The 23,712-nt window shown below is 39.7% G+C and overlaps 1 protein-coding gene and 1 pseudogene across 1 annotated transcript; one reads left to right on the top strand and one right to left on the bottom strand.

Annotated features, from left to right (window-relative positions):
* Positions 1–18,308: 18,308 nt before the first annotated feature.
* LOC137030770 (uncharacterized) lies at positions 18,309–22,209 on the bottom strand (annotated as a pseudogene).
* A 185-nt stretch (positions 22,210–22,394) lies between these two features.
* Positions 22,395–23,446, top strand: LOC137030769 (coiled-coil domain-containing protein 106-like). The gene is made up of 3 exons (XM_067401202.1): positions 22,395–22,413; positions 22,511–22,711; positions 23,133–23,446. Exons 1-3 carry the CDS (start codon positions 22,395–22,397, stop codon positions 23,444–23,446), a joined length of 534 nt encoding a protein of 177 aa, XP_067257303.1.
* Positions 23,447–23,712: the final 266 nt, after the last annotated feature.

Below are 23,712 nucleotides of genomic sequence, written 5' to 3'. Positions count from 1 at the left end.
ATAAGGCTGAGGGAGGTGGTTGGTCGGGTTGTTCATCAGGATCAGACATACTGTGTACCTAATAGGTCCATTTTTGATAACATGTTTTTAATTTGGTATATTTTGAATGTCTCTAAGTTATTGGGCTTAAACACTGGTCTTATTTCATTAGATCAGCAAAAGGCGTTTGATGCTGGCAACAGTAGTATCAGTAATGATAATAACAGTAATGACTATAATAATGATACTAAAGATGGTGATGATAAGTTGTGTTGACGGCAGTAGTAATATCAATAACAATCATAGATAACATTGATAATAATAACAGAAGTGGTACTAATACTGAAGATGGTGATGAAAATATTTGTGTTGACAGAAAAAGTAAAATCAATAATAATAATAATTACAACAATAACATTTCTATCAGTAATAATGGCAACAGTGATAATTGTAATACCAAATATGGTAATGGTCATAATTTTGTATTGACAAAACAACTGCAATAGTAACAATATAATAACATTAATAACAACAACAATAATAATAAAATTAATAAATAATAATAATAATAATAATAATAATAACAACAACGATAGTAATGAAAAAATATTTATAATGCTAAAGATGGCGATGATGATGTTTTGCGATGACGGGACAGTGATACCAATAATAATAATAATAATAATAATAATAATGACAATAATAATAATAATTATTATTATTATTATTTTTATTATTAACAGTTATAATGAAATCATGACACATACCTTTGTTGTGAACACCAGTCAAGATGGCTTTCTAGGGACCAGTTTACGACAGGGCCCCTCTCTAACTGCCAGTGTGTAGGAAGATGTGCCACACCGTGATTGGATCTTTGGTGAATGAACATTAATAAATCTTCAGCAACATCAGATAAGATATTGGGACAACTACCAGACACCTCTTCCAAAACAGGAAGGGGGACCTTCTGCACCCATCAAAACCAAGGAGAAGACTTCTCATTGGACGACACATTGACTCTAGCCATTAAACTCATTCCTAAGGTTTAGGCAAGGACTGCCATAAAAATTATTTCAGGACCTCCTGGATGGAGCAGCAGAGACTGAAGTAAAGAGAGGCCACAGAGATCTATCCAAATCCATTCATGCCTATGTTTGGAGGCCTTAATTTGATCTAAACTGCATCACATACACTCCATCTTCATGCAAAAGCACAGTTTATGTTAATGGTTACTGACTGCTAAACCAACAGGTCATGGGACAGACCTGTTAACAGATAAACAAATGCATGGATGATGATTTAACCATTTCATATCGTGTTTGGTGTCTATCTGTTCCCTACGATGCCTTGTATAATTTGAAAGAGGTTTGGTAAAGAAATAATGCATGGGTAAAAGGTTAAAGACACTATTTTAACACTGTACTTTATGCTATGCAAATGAGTTCCACACTAGGGTGGGCAACACCGGGGCTGCTTCAGATAACAGTAGCCAATCACACTTCAGGATCGGCAAGGCACCACATTTCAATCTCCTCCTCATCAGAAAGGGATAAATATGTCCCAGGGGTAGACACACCCTTGTTCTGCGTTTCCAACTCGACGGGGAAGGAGAAATTAACAGACACACCACGTCCTGAGTTTCTGACCTGACGAGGAAAGAAACTACAAGACAGTTAAGGTGAAGCTTTTGCGAGCAAAACCTTTTTCATTGCTTCCAGCTGCACTCTAGCTGCAAAAGGGCCCCAGCATTGAGGGACTTAATTTGACCCTTACGGCTTCTACAGCAGCGCAGCCCAGTCCGCAAAGGACCTCTGCATCAGCAGACATTGCTTGTACCACACGGCTCCTCAGCGACGCAGCCAGCCTGCAAAGGAACTTGTGAAGATTCATCTGACCCAGCTGCCCAGTCCATCCTAAAGGACCCTCTTAGCGCAACCAAAGTTCAGCATCCTCCAGCCCAGCGTGGCACGACTACTGGATCGCAACTACGCGCCCTCCCACTGCACGCAGCCTGCATCATCAGTGGAAGACGTCTCTGCTACCGGATTGATCACCTGACTGTGTGGAACGTAAATATAAACTTACCAAACCTCTTTTCTAGAGACCTTGGCATTAGTTTATACACGCAGCATATGTTATTCTAACCTGTTTAGAGAAGTTACTCGAGGTCAGCTTGTTACAAATAATAGGGATATTATTTGTTGAATGATAAATAAGCAATTATTTATCACCATTTTACCAGAGCCATGAGATGGCTTCCATAAGAAGTATTCCCATACAATTCTCTTCCATTCTACATTCAGTTCAACAGCATTGCATTTATCCATTCTGTGTTCACTTCATTTATGTGTTTCTTTGATTTAATTCAGTATTCTCCTTTGATTATTATTTTACTATCTTTTAGAAGTGCATATTCATTATTTTATTATTAATCGTTGTGGTATTTACTCTTGCATGTCTATTGTTAATAAATTTGCTTGATTTTATTATAACTGTGTCTTCCTTGTGTTGATGACCAAAGACTCTACTAGTTGACCGGACTCTCACAAATCCTTCAGATAAATCAGTTGATCGACTCCCTCCATTTTACATTAATTCTGAATTATTGAACAGCTCTTTTGGAGCGTTCATAAATTGTTAAGATAGTATTCTTAACTGGTGCCCCGTATTACAAAAGGAGGAAGGGGTCATCTGATACACTTATAACCACACCTTAAGTGACACATGATCAAAAATCACTACGTCACCGGTGAATGGAGTAAAAATCACTACACCTTAACACATACCACACCTCTCCTAGTTTCTGTGTCAGTGTCCTTTTTTTTTCTTTTTTTCCCCTCCTTCTCATTCACAATACAATTACTATTTGTAGGTATGCCTAAGCTGAGGTGGTGCATTAAAAGAGGGGTGTGGTGCATTAAAATCATCATTTGGTGCATTAAAATAATGTGTGGTATATGTTAGGTGTTGGTTTGATTTGGTTATATTTTTATGTTTTAGATATTTATATTATTATTCCCATTATTATTTTATTTATTTTTTTAATTATTAAAAATATACATTATACCATTACCATCCTTATATCAAGCAAAACAAGCAAAAAATCATCACATCATCATCATCATTTCAGTACTGCTAAATGTTTCTGTAAAATAACAACAATGTCAATAATAATTAATAATAATAATTATAAATATAGCTGCAAGCAGCAATTCGGGGCCAAGCCCCAGAAGGGGCAGTAGCGCAATACGGAGCAGGAAGAGCAAAAAAAGCAGAAATTGAATGTACATGCAAAACAGCTGGTTCAGAAGGACAGGTGGAAATGAAATGAAAATCAATAGAAGTTCAGAGAATGAACAGGGAATGAACTAAAAACACTTGTATCTCATTCAAGAGGAATAAAGATTAGTACAATGCTTATTTGGATAAAAAAGGTATCAAAATGACTCATTACACACAATTGTATAAAGGAACCCCACACGGGATTCGAACCCACGACCTCCGAGTCCAGTGTCCATTTCTCATCTCATTGCACCACTGTGCAGGTGAATGTTGGCACACCTGCCGAAGTTCATTAGTTCATGTGAAAATGAACTCAAAATGAAGAATTTTTATAAAACTGCACTGAATGTTATATTTAATAACTACTTTAGATCATTCTGCAGCTCATCATGCTGTAGCGCAATACAGAGCAGGAAGAGGAAAAACAGCAGAAAATGAACAAACATGAAACAGCTGGTTCAGAATTACGGGCGAAAATGAACTCAGAATGTACATAAGCTTAGATGAAAATGAACACAGCAAGAAACGGCTCGGTCCAAAGATCACCTGAGCTGATTTTGGACAAAATTGGACAAAAATTGTAGGAGGAGTAGTGAAAAAATGGAATACTGTACTTTTCAAAATGGCCACTACTGTACTGGGTGGAGTCTTAATGTAAGATATTGAATGTGATCAGTATGAAGAGAGGAATCAGTTGTATTGACATTCATTTTTCTGGAACAAAGGGTTCAAAAGTTATAACCTTTACAAAAGTGAATATTTGAACTGGTGGTGGCGCTATAGACTTAGTCCTAGATACTCCAAAGTTGGTCAAATTACTTTTAATTACTATCACTACAAGCATGCCAAATTTGATAATTTTCCTTCTTATGGTTCATTGATTACCATACAGGGGGAAGAAGAATAACTACGAATTTGGACATAAAGGAATTGCATGTGATAGCTTCAGATTAGACCAGTTTTAGGCAGAATGCCTAGAACAGACACAAGTTCTGCATCTTTTCCTGCCACAGTACCTCATGCGGTCTGGGCATGTGTCACACTGAGTTTCGAACCCACGATGCAGAGCATTCGGGATCCGTGGCGTAACACATTGAAATAATCAGCCATGCAAGTTCATCAGTATGCTAAGCAGAGGTTTCAGTGTGAGAAAGAGTTCACAAAAAAAAAAGCTTCATAGCATGTTAACCATATTAGTATGCAAAGTTATTTAATGCCAACTAAGTTTTGGTTAACCTGTTGACTGAAGACCACATTAGAAAGAATAGCAATAGTTTAGCATGCTAAGCAATTACTGTGCTAAGCTAACTAGCATAAGACAACAAACACAAGCAAGGTCACATTCAGAGATGAATATCTTGGGAATGGTAGCGAATATCAAAAATCCATTCAGTCATTTCTGTGCGGCTCGGTCCAAAGATCATCTGAGCTGATTTTGGACAAAATTGACCAAAATTTGTGGGAGGAGTAGCGAAAAAACTGTTTTTGATTTAATTCAATATGGCAGACAGGTACATTTAAGGAAAATGACAAATGACACATTGTCGGAATCGGCATAAGCCAGGGAATAAAATGACATAAAGCAGACCAATTTTGGATAATGTTTTCAAAAGTTATAAGCAATTTTGCAAAAATCATTATATCTGTGGAACACTAGGTGGCGCTGTGCTGAAACTTCTCATGTACCTTCAGGACACTCTGATGGTCATATGTACCAAATTTTGTGATGATATGTCAAATTGTTTAAAAGTTATTGCAATTTATGACAAAATTCAAAATGGCGGACACGTGGTTCATCCGATGTTGACAGAATCGGTATCGTCGGATTCGGCATGATCCAATAGACACCAAGATCTTGATTTTCTGACAAACTGTTCAAAAGTTATTGGCCAAAATAGCCATTTTTCATATCTCATGACCTGTAGGTGGCGCTGTTCCCAAGTTTGGCATAGACCCTCAGACCATGGTTCTGATGAAGCGTACCAATTTTTGTTTCGATTGCTCAAAGTTTGGCCGAGATACAGCCTCTATACTAATTTCGGGTCGACCTCGTTAACTTCGTGACATCATAACCATTGAACAAAGATGAATAAAAAAAATCTGTTCAGTCATTTCTGTGCGGCTCAGTCCAAAGATAATCTGATCAAAGATTGGACAAAATTGGACAAATTTTGAAGGAGGAGAAGCGAAAAAAACAAATACTGTACTTTTCAAAATGGCCGCTACTGTAATGGGTGGAGACTTAATGTAAGAAGTTGAATAGCATCAGCATGAAGAGACGAATCAGATGAACTAAATTTAATTTTTCTATGACAAACAGTTCAAATGTTAAAACCGTTAGAATGTTGAAATTTTGAACTGGTGGTGGCGCTATAGAGTTGGTTCTAGAGACTCCAAATTTGGTCCAATCACTATTCATGAGCATCTCTACAACTGTGCCAAATTTCATCATTTTCTCATGTTCCGTTGATAGGGCTGCCATAGACTCCCATTCGGGAGGAAGAATAATAATAATAAAAGGGAAAACGTACAATTACAATAGGGGCTACAGCCCCTTCGGGGCTTGGCCCCTAATTATAATAGTAATAATAATAATAATAATAATAATTATAATATTCTACAAAGGACTTTTTAATGTTTGGCAGCTATTTAAAAAACGGAGGCAAGACACAACATCTCTGTACTGGCTGCTTGAAGAACCTCTTGTTCATGGAGCGAGGTTGGATGTGGCTTATGAAGCCACACCAGGACTATCACAAATCTTGTGTTCATCAGAAGTTTTAAAGTTGCATGATTTAATGGACATTGGTGGCCCAGAGCTATGTAATACTCAAGCTCTGGCATCTCAGTTGGGAATTCAATCTGGTTGGAAGAGTGTTAGATCTGTTAATGCAAAGATTGACAGCAGAAGAAAAAAATATGTTAAAAGAGTACTATAATGGCAAAGTGGTTCCTACTAATTCAGATCCATTTCCCAAAATTTTAATTACTCCTGATTTAAAAGGTTTAAATGATTTTTATTATTATTATTTTTTTTTTTTTTGGAATTGGAAAGTTTGGAGAATCTGAATTTTCAAGATGTTCAAAGTAAAGTTTTATATAAATGTTGTGTAAAGGTTTTAAATAAAGCAATTCTCAAAGAACGAAAGGATACAGTGTGGAGGGAAAAACTGGGGTTAGAAGATCATGTAAAACCTGTATGGAGAACTCTCTATAAACCAGCATTAGAAAAGTGCATCTTGAAGGTGATCTTCAGTGGGAAATACTGCATGGCACAGTTGCTGTTAATGCATTTGTGAATATTATTAATTCGGTAGCACTTTATTTTACAGTATGTGTACTTTCCTGGTACATATATAGTAATTATGTTGTACATACAGGTAAAAGAGTGGTAACACAAGGTACTTACCTGACATGTATGTACATGGGCCTTATAAGAAACACTGCTGTACTTTCCAATGGTACATACATGGTGTGTTTTTTAAATACACAAATAGATAGGAGAAGAATATTAGTCAAGGTAAGTGCTACTACTACTGGGTCAAGTGCTGACGAAAAAGATACATCTTTAGCATTTCTTTGAAAACGGCTAGAGACTCAGCTGCTCGGATAGAGCGTGGTAGGTCATTCCACCAGCCAGGAACAGTCCCGGAGAAGGTCCGTGATAGTGATTTTGTGCCCCTATGTGATGGTACCACAAGGCGCCGTTCACTTGCAGAACGCAAGTTTCTGGAGGGTGCGTAAGTCTGAAGTAGTGAGTTAAGGTATAACGGTGCAGAGCCAGCGGTCGTTCTGTAGGCAAACATCAGAGCCTTGAATTGGATGCGAGCAGCTACTGGCAGCCAATGCAGACTGACGAAGAGATGAGTGACGTGCGCTCTCTTCGGTTCATTGAAGACCAGTCTTGCTGCAGCATTCTGGATCAGTTGCAGAGGCTTGATAGTGCATGCTGGAAGGCCAGCCAAGAGAGCATTACAGTAGTCCAGTCTGGATAGAACAAGAGCTTGGACAAGAATTTGTGTGGAATGTTCCGATAGGAAGGGTCTAATCTTCCTGATGTTGTACAAGGCAAATCTGCAGGACCGGGTCGTTGCTGCAACATGATCTGTGAAAGTTAGACAATCATCCATCACCACTCCAAGGTTTCTGGCTTTCCTGGAAGGAGTGATGGTACATGGTACATGGTAAATATTTTGTACTTACAGACAAGTGTGGGTAATAAGAGGCACTTATGTGTGGTAACTAGTGAGACACATTACTGTACTTACTAGTGGTATATGGTTACTATGTTGTACTCACGGACAAGTGTGGACACAAATAACAGACACTTACTTAACTACTCTGAAACAAATGTGCTTGCCAAAATTATACACTGCAGTAACTATACAGCACTTCATAGTGTTAATACTTATCAAGTAGTCCTTTTAAGCAAGGCTTTTGACACATGACAACTGAGTATACCAAGTACAGTAGTGTTACTGATCTGTATGTATGTCATCAAAATACCCCTATTAAGTGAATTATTGCCCTGTAAAGATTAGGCAAGTTGAACCGCAAAAGTATATCACTCAATACTCAAGAAGTATCTTGTACCATGCTTATACCTCACCCTAAGTAATGTGTAATTTACGCATTGACTAACTGGTATATTCACTAGTACTTTCATAATAAGTACATTGAAATAGGACTGTAAAATTAAGTGAACCCTTGTACATAAACATTACATAGGAATTACCAGTTCTTACCAGGTGTAACTTACGCATTAACACTCTGAGGTCTGACGGTATCGCCGGCGATACCACCGTGGTTTTTTTCTTATCAGTGTGAAAGAGACTCAAAATACTCCGTCAATGTTGCACATACAATTAAGAGTTATACACCATTTTAATCTGTGGAATATCTTCTTTCATTTGTGTACACTCAGAGTAAAAACAGAATGTTGTGCTTTTTGTAAAATAAAGAAAACTAACATGATGCGTGATCTCTCCTCTCCCTCTGAACGAACTCCAATCTGATAATTCTCAGAAAATGAACTGTAACTTAGTGAATACTAATGACAAAAAAATTACACTTATGTCTAAAAAAACGTTAAGATGTCAGGTTTTAAATCATGTAAGTCAAATCGAAAACAAACCTTCTTTGTTTATGTAATCTGTATGAAAAGAGAGCCATGTCAGATATCCGTGATTCTGCTCATTATCTGCTAATGCGGCCACGCCCACGGAGCCAGCGCTATTCAGACGCTAATTCAGTCAATACATGCATTCATTATCTCAATCGTGTATTTATTGTCTTGAAAAGTGTTTATCTGGATGTAAAAGTCATGGTTAGCGATCTCTAGAAGACATGCAGTTACTTCCTGATTACTTGTCTTCTACAGATGAAGTTTAGATGAGTTTTTGTTTCTTTAGAGCCCTCCTGCTGCTGTATGAATTGGAAACTCCATTCATGGAATAGCCTCTTCTTCTTCTAGATGAATTTGTGGACTAAAAATGCACAGAGCGCCCTCCGACTTCAAGGATGAATTGAAAACACCAGCGCTCATAGTAATGACAATGAATATTAAGTTAATATAACTCCTCTGTATAGAAAATTGACATAAGCATATGAGAATCCAATATTTCTCCAAATGTGCATGCTTTTAAACTAAAAGTCTATATTCAGACTCTTTGCATCACAGAAATACATTATATTTTAAAGTATAATATAAAACCATTACTTTATATTGTAATAATATTTTTCTGCATGTTTCATATATCATAATGAGCTTGAGACATCACAGAAGGTTTTTTTTCACAGCCTACCTGACTGAAATGCCTCATTAATATGCAAGTCATTTCAGCTCATTACTATCCAATTCTTTTGTCTTCTCAGGTGAGAATGGCCCATTTTCAGTGGTGATTCACGCCTCCTCGCATACTGTGTTTCTTGGCAAAAAGTGTCTTACAAAAACTAAATCAATATATTGTTTTATATGAAGGAGTAGGCAGCATAATTTTTACATAATTTTGAAGCAAAAACTCTAGTCTACAACCTCCAATACCCTAAAGTCTTATGAACACAGATTTATTATACTTTTTTTGGCCTTATTTCAGTGACTTAAGTTTTTTGTTTTTTCAACAACCACGCATAAATGTTATTCCTTCAAAAACACAAACATGTACATACATGTTCCTCACATATTATTGTAGCCTAGTTTGTGCTGAATACAGTGTAATGACACTTTTTCCATTAATATGTTTATGAACAACTGAAAAAAGCACAAATGTCAGGGCATGTCAAAAGTTCTCCAGGCCCCAAATCAGCCTCAGACTCCAGAGGGTTAACTAACTGGTATATTCACTAGTACGTTCATAATAAGTACATGGAAATAGGACTGTAAAATAAAGTGAACCCTTGTACATAACATTACATAGGAATTACTGTGATCTCATGAGAATACGTGTGTATTTTTACTTAAAATGTTGTTTAACCACACGTACATTTTCATACACGCAAAAACATATTAATTCACTGACGTATTTAGAGGACTAAAACGTAAAAATACTTACGTATTAACAGCAATAATAAATCATGTAACGTAAAGTTTGAATGTAAATGAATTCCCCTGTAATAAAATCATGGGATTAATGTTTTAAATCTGTTGTATGTATTCAGTTGTCATATCAATACATGTTTTCAGTCACATTTTTTGAATACAGTTTGTGGCGAGGGGGGCGTGGTTCAGCGAGGTCTGCAACCGGAGAGAATAGCAGGAGACGCTTGGTAAGTGAGTGGGTTGAATACAAATCACGAACACCTGTTTCTCATTCAAGTGATTGGCGCGGAGACAGGATAAAACGTCTTGAGAAGCAGGAGTGTGTGAGAGAGAGGGGAACTGCTGACTGAGTCGTGTCGAGTTACTTGGAGTGAAGCCCTTGTGGATGGTGTATACCGAACCTGGAGTGAAGCCCTTTGTGGATTGTTTATTTTTGTTGTTGTGCGCTGCACAGTCTTTCTGTTGAACCTTTTTGAAAGCCAATAAAGTCTCAGTCAGCAGTTGTTCGACGACCCTGTCCTCTTCCTTCCCCAACTACGAACTTAACTGTGCTACACTGGTGCCGAAACCCGGGAAGGAAGACAGGAGCACGTCGCCATGCAAGCATCGTCCTCCACCCTATTTGCGGAGATCATCTCGTCCCTCGCGGTCCTGCACCGCGAACAACAACAGGCCCTGCTGGATCTACGAAGCGATCAGGAGTGGTGCTTCCAAGCCATCCTGCAGACCCAGCAGGAGGACCGCGAGGCGTTCCGGAGCTGGATTGACCGGGAGGTTCCCTGGGAGCCCACTGAGCAGCCAGCTGTGCCTGTCCACCTGCCCCTAAACAAGATGGGCCCACTGGACGATCCAGAAGTTTTCCTCAAGCTCTTTGAGAGATCCGCTGAGGCGAGTAAATGGCTGCGGGACCAGTGGTCTATGAGGCTGGTCCAGCTCCTCTCAGGAGAAGCACAGATGGCGGCACAGCAGCTCTCAGTCCAGAACATGACGACCTATGGACCCCAGAGCAGCATCGACAGCGCTTCCACTCCCTCGACCTGGGTGAGTCCGGCCGGCCCTTCATGATGGCCCAACAGCTCCGGGACTCATGCCGCAAATGGTTGCTGGCTGAGGGAAGCGACGTGGACCTGGTCATCGATCGCGTGGTGCTGGAGCAGTTCATCACAGTTCAAAACTGCCGAGTGGGTCCAGTGCCACCGCCCCACGTCGCTGGACTCAGCCATCCAATTGGCGGAGGACCACATGGTGGCGTGCCAAGGGGTTGGCGAGCCCCTTCCAGCTGCCTCTCTCTCCCTCTCTTTTGTCCCCCTCTCTCTCTAAACCTGTCCCTCTTCCTTGGTTTCGTCCGCCCGGCCGAGGGCAGGGCGGAACAGGACAGGCACCTTCCTACGGAGGCCCAGGGGGGCGGGACTCCCTGCTGCCGGGACGGACCCCACTCCTGCTTCTCCCCTTTCTCTGCGCCAACCATTCAGCCCACTCTCTGCCACTGGAGCGGCGGGCAGGTCTGGGCCGGCCTGTTGGCGGTGTGGGGATCCGGATCATTTTGTGGATAAATGTCCGCTTATGGAGGTCGGGACAATGATCCGGGTCCCCGACGATCCACAGGCTGCCCCTGGTCAAGCTGGCGGGTACCAAATACCTGTGAGTATCAAGGGGGGTACCTATCAGGCTTTGGTGGACTCGGGCTGCAACCAAACCTCTGTTCATCAAAGCCTGATTTCATCTGGGGCATTGGATACAGGCGGCATGGTTGGGGTTCGGTGCGTGCACAGGGATGTGGTGAGGTATCCTGTAAGGCCCGTCATAATTAAATTTAGGGGACAAAAGCATAGTGTTGAGGTGGCAGTTAACCCGCACCTCCGGCATCCGATAATTTTGGGAATGGATTGGCCTGCGTTCAAGCAATTATTGGGATGTTTATGCTCGGATGCCTCTTGGGGGAAAGGAACGCGGGGTAAGCAGGCGCGGGTGCAGGTGGGAGAGACTGATCAGAGACCGGAGAGTTCTGCTGCAGGGGAACTGAGTGAAGCCGGAAGACTAATTCTTCCGGAACGCGATGATTTTCCCCTAGAGCAGTCTCACGATGAGACGCTAAAACATGCATTTGAAAGGGTCTGCGTAATTGATGGTCAGCCTCTCCAGTCTGGACGTCCGCTTGCTTATCCATATTTTGCGATTATAAAAGATAGGTTGTATCGAATGACCCAAGACACTCAAACAAAAGAAGATGCAACCCAGTTGTTAGTGCAAAAGAGCCGCAGGGAAATGCTTTTCCACGCGGCTCATTCTAATCTGATGGCGGGGCATTTGGGACAGGCGGCGACACTAAATCGTCTCATGACCCGGTTTTTCTGGCCGGGCATTCACGAGAATGTACGCAGGTGGTGCGCGTCTTGTCGTGAATGCCAGTTGGTAAACCCACCGGCCACCCCAAAAGCGCCATTGCGCCCACTCCCATTAATGCAGGTCCCCTTCGAGAGAATTGGTATGGACCTCATGGGGCCATTAGAACGATCAGCAAGGGGACATCGCTTTGCATTAGTCATTGTTGATTATGCAACGCGATATCCTGAAGCAGTGGCTCTCCGCAACATTTCCGCTAAGAGTGGTGCGGATGCACTGTTTCGTTTAATTTCCCGGGTGGGGATTCCAAAAGAAATCCTCACTGATCAAGGCACTGCGTTTATGTCACGCACGTTACGCAAACTGTACGAATTATTGGGCATTAAATCAGTTCGTACCAGCGTCTTTCACCCACAAACGGACGGGCTGGTCGAACGTTTTAATCGCACGCTTAAATCCATGATTCGTAAGTTTGTTCAAGAGGACACCAAAAATTGGGATAAGTGGTTAGAACCTCTGTTATTCGCAGTGCGAGAGGTCCCGCAAGCCTCCACTGAGTTTTCCCCCTTCAAGCTTCTCTTTGGACGCCAGCCCCGCGGGGTGCTGGATGTCCTGAGGGAGGCTTGGGAGGACGGACCATCTCAGGCCAAAAACGAAATTCAGTATGTGCTGGACTTGAGAGCAAAACTCCACAATATGGGGCGGCTATCAATGGAGAATTTGTTACAAGCCCAGCACAGACAGAGCCAGCTGTATAACAGACGGTCTAATTTACGCAAATTTGCACCGGGACAGAAAGTGCTTGTATTACTCCCTAGTTCAAATTTGAAATTACTTGAAAAGTGGCAAGGACCCTTTGAGGTCACACGCCAAGTGGGCGAGCTCGATTATGAGGTGGTACGGTACAACAGGAGGGGGGAACGTTAAATTTATCACCTCAACCTCCTGAAAAAATGGAATGAGGCAGAATCAGTGATGCTGGCGACGGTGATTAGCGGGGAGGATGATCTCGGGCCAGAGGCGAATATAAAAACTCAATCCCTCGCTCTGATCCCGGGAGGAGATCACCTCTCGCCTTCCCAGCTCACTGATTTATCTAAATTAAGTCTAAATCTAAGTGTTCTCTCCCCTGCCGGGACGTACCAACCTCATTCAGCACCACGTCGAGACAGAGCCGGGCATGGTTATTCGCAGCCGGCTGTATAGGTTACCTGAACACAAAAAAAAGGTAGTTCAGGACGAATTAGAGGCAATGTTGAAAATGGGAGTAATAGAAGAGTCCAGCAGTAACTGGGCGAGCCGATAGTTTTGGTCCCCAAGACCGACGGCTCGGTTCGTTTCTGCGTGGACTATCGCAGGGTGAATGCAGTGTCCAATGCCGCGGGTGGACGAATTGCTTGACCGGCTAGGTGCGGCTCGATTTTAATCGACACTGGACTTAACGAAAGGGTACTGGCAGATCCCCTTGTCGCCTTTATCCAAAGAAAAGACAGCTTTCACAACGCCGTTTGAATTACACCACTTTGTTACGCTTCCGTTTGGGCTGTTCGGGGCACCGGCTACCTTTCAGCGACTCATGGATTAAGATTCTCCGGCCCCATGCTGCATATGCGGCTGCCTATCTAGATGATATTATTATCTATAGTAATGATTGGCAGCGGCATATGAAGCATGTGAGAGCCGTCCTGAGATCGCTGAGAGGGGCTGGGCTCACGGCCAACCCGAAGAAGTGTGCAATTGGGCGCGTGGAGGTAAGGTATCTGGGCTTCCACTAGGTGCGTCCCCAAATTGACAAGACAGCAGCGTTTACGACCAAGACCAAAAAGGAGGTTAGACAGTTCCTCGTGCTGGCAGGATATTATAGAAGGTTTTAACCTAATTATTCGGCCCTCACCAGCTCGTTGACTGATCTAACTAAAAAGGATGCTCCAGATACGGTCCAGTGGACGGAGCTGTGCCAGCAGGCCTTGTCCCAGGTGAAGGCTGCTCTATGTGGCGGGCCATTGCTTCACTCTCCTGACTTTTCTCTCCCTTTTCTGTTGCAGACTGATGCGTCGGACAGAGGGCTGGGTTCTGTCCTGTCCCAGGAGATAGAGGGTGAGGAGTGGCCGGTACTGTACATTAGCCGTAAGCTCTCTAAGAAAGAAGCTAAGTACAGTACCGTAGAAAAAGAGTGTTTGGCTATCAGGTGGGCCGTCCTCAGCTTCCGCTATTATCTCCTGGGACAGGAATTCACTCTCTTTTCGGACCACGCTCCCCTGCAGGGGTGGGGGGGGGGGGGGGCGTGGTTCAGTGAGGTCTGCAACCGGAGAGAAAAGCGGGAGACGCTTGGTAAGTGAGTGGGTTGAATACAAATCACGAACACCTGTTTCTCATTCCAGTGATTGGCGCGGAGACAGGATAAAACGCAGTGAGAAGCAGGAGTGTGTGAGAGAGAGGGGAACTGCTGACTGAGTCGTGTCGAGTTACTTGGAGTGAAGCCCTTGTGGATGGTGTATACCGAACCTGGAGTGAAGCCCTTTGTGGATTGTTTATTTTTGCTGTTGTGCGCTGCACAGTCTTTCTGTTGAACCTTTTTGAAAGCCAATAAAGTCTCAGTCAGCAGTTGTTCGTCAACCCTGTCCTCTTCCTTCCCCAACTACGAACTTAACTGTGCTACACAGTTTACTCATCTACTTAATATGAAATAACATTTCTGTTCGTGACTTGTAATATTTAGTTTGTTTGCTGTGTGACACAGGTGTTTTCTCCTATGCAGCGACTGACAATACAACTGTAAGATACATCAAAACACAACATACATTCACAAATCACACCCATTTTATTTGTTTGCTGTACTCCATATCTTTATAATCCATATGTTTGTAAGGAACAGATCCAAATTCAGCCCTTTATCCATCAGTCTTCATCTTCATTCTCAGCAGCAGCAACCATCACAGTCAAAGCTCGCGCTCGTTATAATTTAAATTTGAAAGTAGCGCCACCCTCGAGAAGCATTACGACATGGTTTACGGCACTGATATCGAACGCTCATTGGCTCTCACCTGCTTCGTCACAGATTGCGACATGCTGTGTTTCAGTGGATTGACATTTGAATGAGTGCACACCTTCACGTAGAGAAGCCAGATTCATCATACTCTGCTCTGTAAAAAACTATTATTTACCGCCAGAGAGGACTGCAATTCATCATCATTTGAACTACTTTTGGTAAGACATTTTCGCAATAAATAAATTGTTGTGATTACGCTTGTTTGTCTGTCATTCTTTTATTTTAAACAGTATGGAGTTTTAATAAATATTTATGGGTTACTTAGATTTAAAGGTAGGTGTAGGATTGGCAGCTCAAAATATTGTTTTGATGTTACATTTTTACTAAAATTGTCATTTTCATTTACAAAAATGTACGTTTTGTGTCTTTGAAAGTTACGTATGCTCTTACCAGGTGTAACTTGCACATTAACTGGTATACTGGTAATTAACTGGTATATTCACTAGTACGTTCATAATAAGTACATGGAAATAGGACTGTAAAATAAAGTGAACCCTTGTACATAAACATTACATAGGAATTACCAGCTCTTACGCTTGGGTAAAGTTGGTTTTATATTCACACATTCGGCCATCCATATTCAATAGCCTTGTTCATCACACTACATTGGACATTCAGTGGACATTCACAAGTAAATATGCCATTAAAACAATACTTGCCTATTTTGATCGACTGTGAAAAATATTGTAAGTTGACAATCGTTGGTTGTCAATATCATGTCGCTGCTTAAAATTCGCAAACATTAATTTATTAAAAAGTCTGAATTCATCAGAAGTCCGAATGTGCGAATATAAAACCAACTTTACCTAAGTAGCTCTTACCAGGTGTAACTTACACATTAACTAACTGGTATATTCACTAGTACGTTCATAATAAGTACATGGAAATAGGACTGTAAAATAAAGTGAACCCTTGTACATAAACATTACATAGGAATTACCAGGTCTTACCAGGTGTAACTTACACATTAACTAACTGGTATATTCACTAGTACGTTCATAATAAGTACATTGAAATAGGACTGTAAAATAACGTGCATCCTTGTACATAAACATTATAGGAACTATCAGCTCTTTAACCTTTGCAATAATAAGCTTAAGCATTTTAAACAATTAGTAAGTACAGTAATGTGTCTTACAAGTTACCATAAATAAGTGCCTGTTATTACCCACACTTGTCTTTAAGTACAAAATATTTACCATGCACGTACTATTAGTAAGTAAATTAATGTGTCTGTTAGTTACCATATACAGACACTATTAGTAAGCACCTGTTATTACCCAACACTTGTCTATAGGTACAAAGTAGTTACCATGTATGTACCATTGGAAAGTACAGCAGTGTTTCTTATTAGTTCCCATACATACATGTCAGGTAAGTACCTTGTGTTACCACTCTTTTACCTGTATGTACAACATAATTACTATATATGTACCAGGAAAGTACACATACTGTGGTCCTACTTTATATTAAGTGTCCCTTATACCTGTGAACTTACATGGTAACTAGATGTGTACGTAGCATGTAACCACAGTGTAAGTACACATTGGTACATAGTATCTACAGCTCTAATACTGGTGTAACTACACACAGGTAACAACCCACTGAATAGAATGTGTAAGTACAAATGTGTAACAGGTCATTGGTAACAACACTTTTTTTCACTTCAGAAAGTACACATGTGTAACAAGAATTATGTAACTACATTTTGAAACAACAATAAGTACTTGCACAAAATTTTACACTTCCACACAGAGACTTCAATACTGCAGTTACCAGTTTGGAATAGCCTGAAAATGTATGGAAATCATGATGATTCTTATGTACATACCATGTATTTATGAACACTGAATTAGAATTAGACTGGCAGTGCTAATGCTGAATTAGAAAGTTTCACCTTGTGATATCAGTGTACTTACATGGTAAATCCTCAGGAACTGTCCACTTAATATAAAGTGTAAAATGGTTACGATTTACCGTGTAATATGTAAAACAAACCTCTCTGCAACACTTTAATAACGGTGTACTTACATGGTAACACCTCAGGAACTGTCCACTCAATATAAAGTGTAAAATGGTCACAATTTACCATGTAATATGTATAACCTAATCCTCTGTGCCACACTTTAATAACAGTGTACTTACATGGTAACACCTCAGGAACTGTCCACTCAATATAAAGTGTAAAATGGTCAAAATTTACCATGTAATATGTAAAACCTAATCCTCTGTGCCACACTTTAATTACAGTGCATTACATGGTAAATCCTCAAGAACTGTCCACTTAATATAAAGTGTAAAATGGTCACAATTTACCATGTAATATGTAAAACAAACCTCTATGCAACACTTAAATAACAGTGTACTTGCATGGTAACACTGCAGGAACTGTCCACTTAATATAAAGTGTAAAACTGTCACAACTTACTGTGTAATATGTGAAACCTAATTCTCTATGCAACACTTAAATAACAGTGTACTTGCATGGTAACACTCAGGAACTGTCCACTTAATATAAAGTGTAAAATTCTGGACACCAACCACAATTTATATGTAAAGCCTAACTCGCTGGGTGCCGCTATGTAACATCAATGTTGTTACAAATTATATTCACTGAATTTAAAGTGTACTCATTCAATCATAACTGTGTAACACCAGAGAATTTACATTGTGAATACACAGGAATTGTTTACTTATTATAAAGTGTAACTGTATTTGTTGCATTGCAGTTACACTGTTCTTACACAGAGCACTGTAATTTACAGTGTGACTGTAAAGTCAAATTGGTAATCAGAGTGTCAGATCAGAAATGGAAAATTAAAAAGAAGAACAAAGGAAATAAATAGTAAATCTGTGCTGTGCAATAATATCCCAATATCTATCAAAGCAAAACTATCACATTCATATTTCAAAGTTTATTATACATTCTGCAACAATGTGTATGCATATACACTCCTAAGTAGTTTGAGTAAGCTATAAACTTAGCAAAACAAGTTAGAAGTTGTTAGCATGATATAGTCAAATTTCAGAATCTGAAGAAATGTCACAACATAAACAGTTCGAAAACAGAGACTGTCTAGAGCCCAAAAAAATCATGCATTTGGGGAAGATACACCTTTATTGAAATCTAAATCTGTATGTTCTTCTAATGTCATGGATCAGCTTTGCCAAGGCACCTTTCCTATTTCTTCTTCCCAGCCAATAGTGATGAACTTCAAATTTTCTCTTAATAGTTTTGTAGTCTTGTTACCCCTGAATCTTGACACCTGTGCCTTGATGGCTAGCCAGGTCCGTTCAATATGCTGTGTGTGACAGCCAGTTTGGGGATCAACAAAATTTTCACTGTGGTTTACAGTTAGGTGTCTGTATCCTAGTGGTTGTAGCGCATTAAGATATGCCCTCCAATTGTCACTGTAAACAGTTGACCCCCTTCTGATGTGCCTTGTGATAATGGGCATCAGTGTGGTCCTGGAACGGTCCTTTACCATCTTTAAGACTGGTAGGCGGCGAGCTCCTTTAACTTCCATCATCCCAAACACCCAACCTTTTCTTCTCTGCCAAGTAGTACAACAGAGGCCACGATTGAACTGAAAATGCATAAACACAAGAAAATATTAAGAGCAGTAAATCCCGGTATGTGCCAGAGAAAACATACATTTGTATTCTGATCTCCCCATGATCATTTAGGGGTTACTCAAGCCATTCCTCAGCACATGTGTATCTTCATTAACCTAAACATTAAACAACAATAACAACAAATAGGCTGAGGATAACTTATTGTTACCTTTTGGAACATCGTCATTCAATCATGTCTTTTGATTGCATGTGGTATTTTGATGTGATATTAACCCTGGAAGTATTATTGAATGCAACTAAACCAACTTTAGTATTTCAACATGGTAAAAAACTTCCATTCTTTTTTATTTTTTTTACATCAGATGTACCTTTCTCTTGTGAGCAAACTTAGACTCATCTATAGCCACAAACTTCTGTCTTGACTTCCCACCAACTCTAAGACCTGTTCTTCTTTTCAGATTCTTCAATGCCTTGATGCAAACCTGTAAAAAGTATGTGGACACAGAAGAATTAGTACAAACAAAATTAATTACAATTCAACTGGCTGAGCAATGTACTACTGAAGACTCTTGTGCAAAGGCTAGGATTATACAAATGCCTGTGACAAAAAATAAGCTACCTTTCTGAGCAATTTGTTCATTCTGGACAATGTTGTTGAAGTTCTGGCAACACAGTCTTCCATCAGATCAATTTTTTTTAAATGTAGACCCTGGGAAAATCTTAAAATAAAAATAATTTTGGTTAATTAAAACAATAACCAATGATGCAGGGCTCGACAATAAGGACTGCCCAATGGCCCGGGGCCAGTGTGTACGACGCTCGGGACAGTAGATGGAACGGTCACTTGCCCGATTGGGCCAGTGCTGTAGTGTGTGCGATATATATCGTCTATGATATCGTAATTGTTGATTTAACGATCTGATATTATCGAGTATGTCCCTCACTTTACAAAAAATAAACAAAAACACACACATTGAGTGGTAGGTTAAACTAGTGTACGCATTCACTGCGTGATTTATTAGTCTATTAAAATGCATTTATGAAGCCCCAGAATTGAAGATAAGGGACAAAAATGACCCTGTATATCTTTCATATTTATATAATTTAATATAGTTAACCAATATTAAACAAAGAGAGCCGTTTTTCTCCAAATATTAGCATGATTACAAATGTGATATTGATTTTATTCAGCATACAGTTTAAAGAACAAGAACTTAATATCAAGTGACTTACATTTTAGACACCAAATCGCCTGTTTCGCCAACAAAAATAGTTCCAAAGTCCAAAGAATTGTTCTCTGAGCAACAGTTCCTGAATGAATCTGCCGCTTGAATGAATCGGTTGAATCTCAATGATTCGTTCATTAACAGTGATTCGCTGCCACCTACTGGCGGGTTTAATTTCACATTTAAAGTGTCTTCATTTTTTTTTTTTTTTATAATTTCAAATAACAGTATTTAACGTTTTATATTTTCAACATCAAAAACATTTTTAAGCATCTGTAACTGCTCTCAACTGATTAACTTTAATAAAATTTAATCTATTCTATAGTTATATAGTTATACATTACAATTTCTGTACCTGAAAATCTCCAGTTTAAACCTACATGAAAAACTTGAAAAGCACCATTTATTTCATTTATATTTTCTGATGTATTTATTTGTGCTATTACTTGTAATTTGATTATTTGTTACTATTTTATTACTTACTGTTTATTTGTCTAACAATATTTAAAATATAAGTTAATCTAGTAACATTAGCTTGGTGTCATAACCCTATTTATTGAGGTTAAATGTAACAAAGACAACGAAAACAATAACCCTTATTTTATAGGGTTGTGGGGCCAGTGAAAAAAAAAAATCCTTATCGTTGAGCCCTGTGATGTATTTTTCTTTATCACTATTCGAGTAGCTTCCGAAAATAACAGAAAAAGTACAAAAAATACTGTCCAAAGGCTGGAGAAATGTAGGGCCCTATAATACACCCGGCGCAATGCGACGCAAGGCGCAGCGCAAGTGTGTTTGCTAGTTTGCGTCCGGCTCCGTTCGCGTTTTCCCGTTCAGCGCCACGTCCTTAAATTAGTAAATGCATTTGCACCAGTTAGTGCGCCCATGGGCGTGCTGGTCTAAAAAAGAGGTGTGTTCAGGCGCATTGCTGGCGCATTGCTATTTTAAGGAGCTGAAAATAGACTGTGCCATAGACCAACTCAAACCTGGTCTAAAGTCTAAAGTCAACGGCAATACTTTTTTGTTAGAGCGCGTTGGTAGAAACTGCGCGTCCACAGTGCACGTTGACTTTGCTTATTACACACAGGGATGCGCATCACACAAACATGCCAAATATTAAAAACAAAAGGAATACAGTGTAAAAGAATATTACTGTGTAGGCTACATAAATATAAAAATGTAATGATGAATAGTCATTGCGTGTATTAGAATTAGGCTACCTATTTTCAATTCAGCCTATTACTACTTATAATGATGAACGAAATTGGCTAATTAATTTGACAATTGTGCCATTACACACACATATACTGTATATTAACTGACTCATCGTGCGGAGCTATTTGAAAGCCTGCATTTGCAAGCCCGCTTTAACTTCGCGCACGAGAAGATTGGTTTCTTCGCTTGAAAAGCGTTCAGCTTTTCCGCCAACAAATTCCGCCATGTAAATAGCAATCCGCCATGGCGCGAGCGCATCTTGCTCTTAAAGGGAATGGGAGATAACACTCTGATTGGTTTATTGAACGTTACACCCATTACTCATTAAGAGAATAGGGACAACCCATTTCAAAAATGCGCTCCAGCGCACGGACCGTTTTTCCGTCGTTAAAATAGCAAAAGTGGATTTGGACACGCCCTGAGTGCACCTGCGCCGTGCGCTTTACACTTTGCGTTTAGATCGTTAAAATAGGGCCCTTAATGTTTTTTGTACTTATTTTTCTGCTATTTTCAGAAGCTACTCGAATAGTAATAAATATCTAGCAGTTGATCGCGATCAAAGGGTATGTCATATAATGTCATCATTATGTAGTTATTAGGTAAGTTACCTAGATTCTACTTACCTGTATATGTATTCCATCCACTTTACCAGGGGAATCCTAGAGTTATAAAACAGTGATCCATTGCGAATAGAGAGTGTAAACCTGCGATGCGTGTTTCTTCGACATGTCCTGAGATAACAGTGCAAAATATTAGTCCAAAAAGCATGCTGCCTAAAACTGCGTTAAGGTTACCTATCCAAACAGTGAGTTAAATTGGGTTACTTACCATATGTAACCATCACGTCCATTGTGGGCTTTAATTTTCATCTTTTTTCCACAGTGGCGACAAGGTGGTGCTTTGCAAAGCAAGCCTTTCTTCTGTAGCCATTTGATCATTAATTTCTTATGTTTTCCACCGCTGCAAAGACGTATTAACTCATTTAATTGCCTTGAATACATAGTAATCTAGATACTGCTAATGTAAAACAGAATGATGCTTGTTGTCCTATTTGAAATTTTGGCGCCTTGTTGGTAACTGGCTGTCTACAACGAAACGTGACAGTTGTCCCATGACGTTCTGGGCGAATCGTCTAGTGTGTGCATTCAGGGGATTATAAGGCAAAAAATTGGTTGAAAGTGTATTCATGTCTGTGGTCTCCCATGGTTTTAAAATCAGTTAAGATTTAAAAATCATCTAGTGTGTGGCCACCCTAAACCTGTGTACCTTTTTATGTAACTAAATGTGTTATTGTTTCCTTAGACAGAGGTGCAAAAAAGCAAGTAAAGAAAATCTTGGACACGAGCACTGAATGCAGCACCAGTGACACTGATGAGGAGTCCCTGATTTCTTCCTCCTCTTCAGAGTCACCTGATAGCGACATTCCTCGGAAGAGGAAAAGAGGACATAAAAAGAAGACAAAAAGTGCTAGCAGGTCAAAATCTGCCAAACACAGCTCACGTGGTAAGCACATATCCTGTTTTTGTATCTTATAATTCTGTTGATGTGTACTTAATATAACAAACCAAATATAGGTTATTGGTCTGCTTAACTAAAAGTGCTACTGGTATCGTCCCAAAAAAATAACATATCGGTTGACCTCTAGTGTTGATGCATTTATTGAGTTGAAGTGTAAATAGAAGGCAGTGGCTTTGGAAGCAAAACTGTTTCTTTCTTTTTATATTCAAAAAATTTTGCTAGCCGTTCAAGAGTAGCTCCTGGTGCCTTTAGTGTTACAAGCACCAATAACAATATTTGATGTTTGAGTGGTCTATGCATTGAAAATTTGATCTATTTGATACAAGTCTTGTTTTTTTGGGAGGTTTTTTTTGTTTGTTTGTTTTTTGTTTTGTTTTTGTCTTAAGAAGCTTTGATCTTTCTACAGCAACAACCCCAGATTATGTACTGAAGTGGTACAATAAAGTTTTTCGTGCCTTCAACAAAGAAGGGAGCATCAGTAAGGCATGCACCAAAGTTGGGGTTGACCGAAATACACTCGCATTAACAGCTGTTGTGGCTGAAATACAGCTTGTTGATCCAGAGTTTTACCAAAACATCCCAAAGTTCAGAGCTAAGGAGGAAAAATTCTTCGACTTTGCAAAGCGGTGCCTTCAGTCACTGACAGCAGACATCGGATCTGCCATAGAAAATGCCAAAAAAGAACGTAAACTACTACCAATAACATATAAGTTGAGATAGAGAGACACAAAACCTCCAAGCTGCTTATTTCATTATGTTTAGATGTTGGTTTAAGGTAAATTTTGTAATTCACGTCAGTTCACGTTGGATGTAATTCACATTTTTGGTTCCCAGTTTTGGTTGATGATATACAATTTAGTTGTACAAGCCTTTTTTTTTTTCTTTTTCTTATTTGATAATGTATAATGTATTTCATTTCTAACAATGTCAGTATGTTAAAAGCATATTTAGATTCACAATAGCAGAGTTTTTCTATTTCTCTTTTT

The sequence above is a fragment of the Chanodichthys erythropterus genome, chromosome 11 (assembly GCF_024489055.1).
Source record: "Chanodichthys erythropterus isolate Z2021 chromosome 11, ASM2448905v1, whole genome shotgun sequence".
NCBI lineage: Eukaryota > Metazoa > Chordata > Actinopteri > Cypriniformes > Xenocyprididae > Chanodichthys > Chanodichthys erythropterus.
The sequence above is the reverse complement of the archived record's forward strand: the minus strand, read 5'-3'. Positions and strand labels throughout refer to the sequence as shown.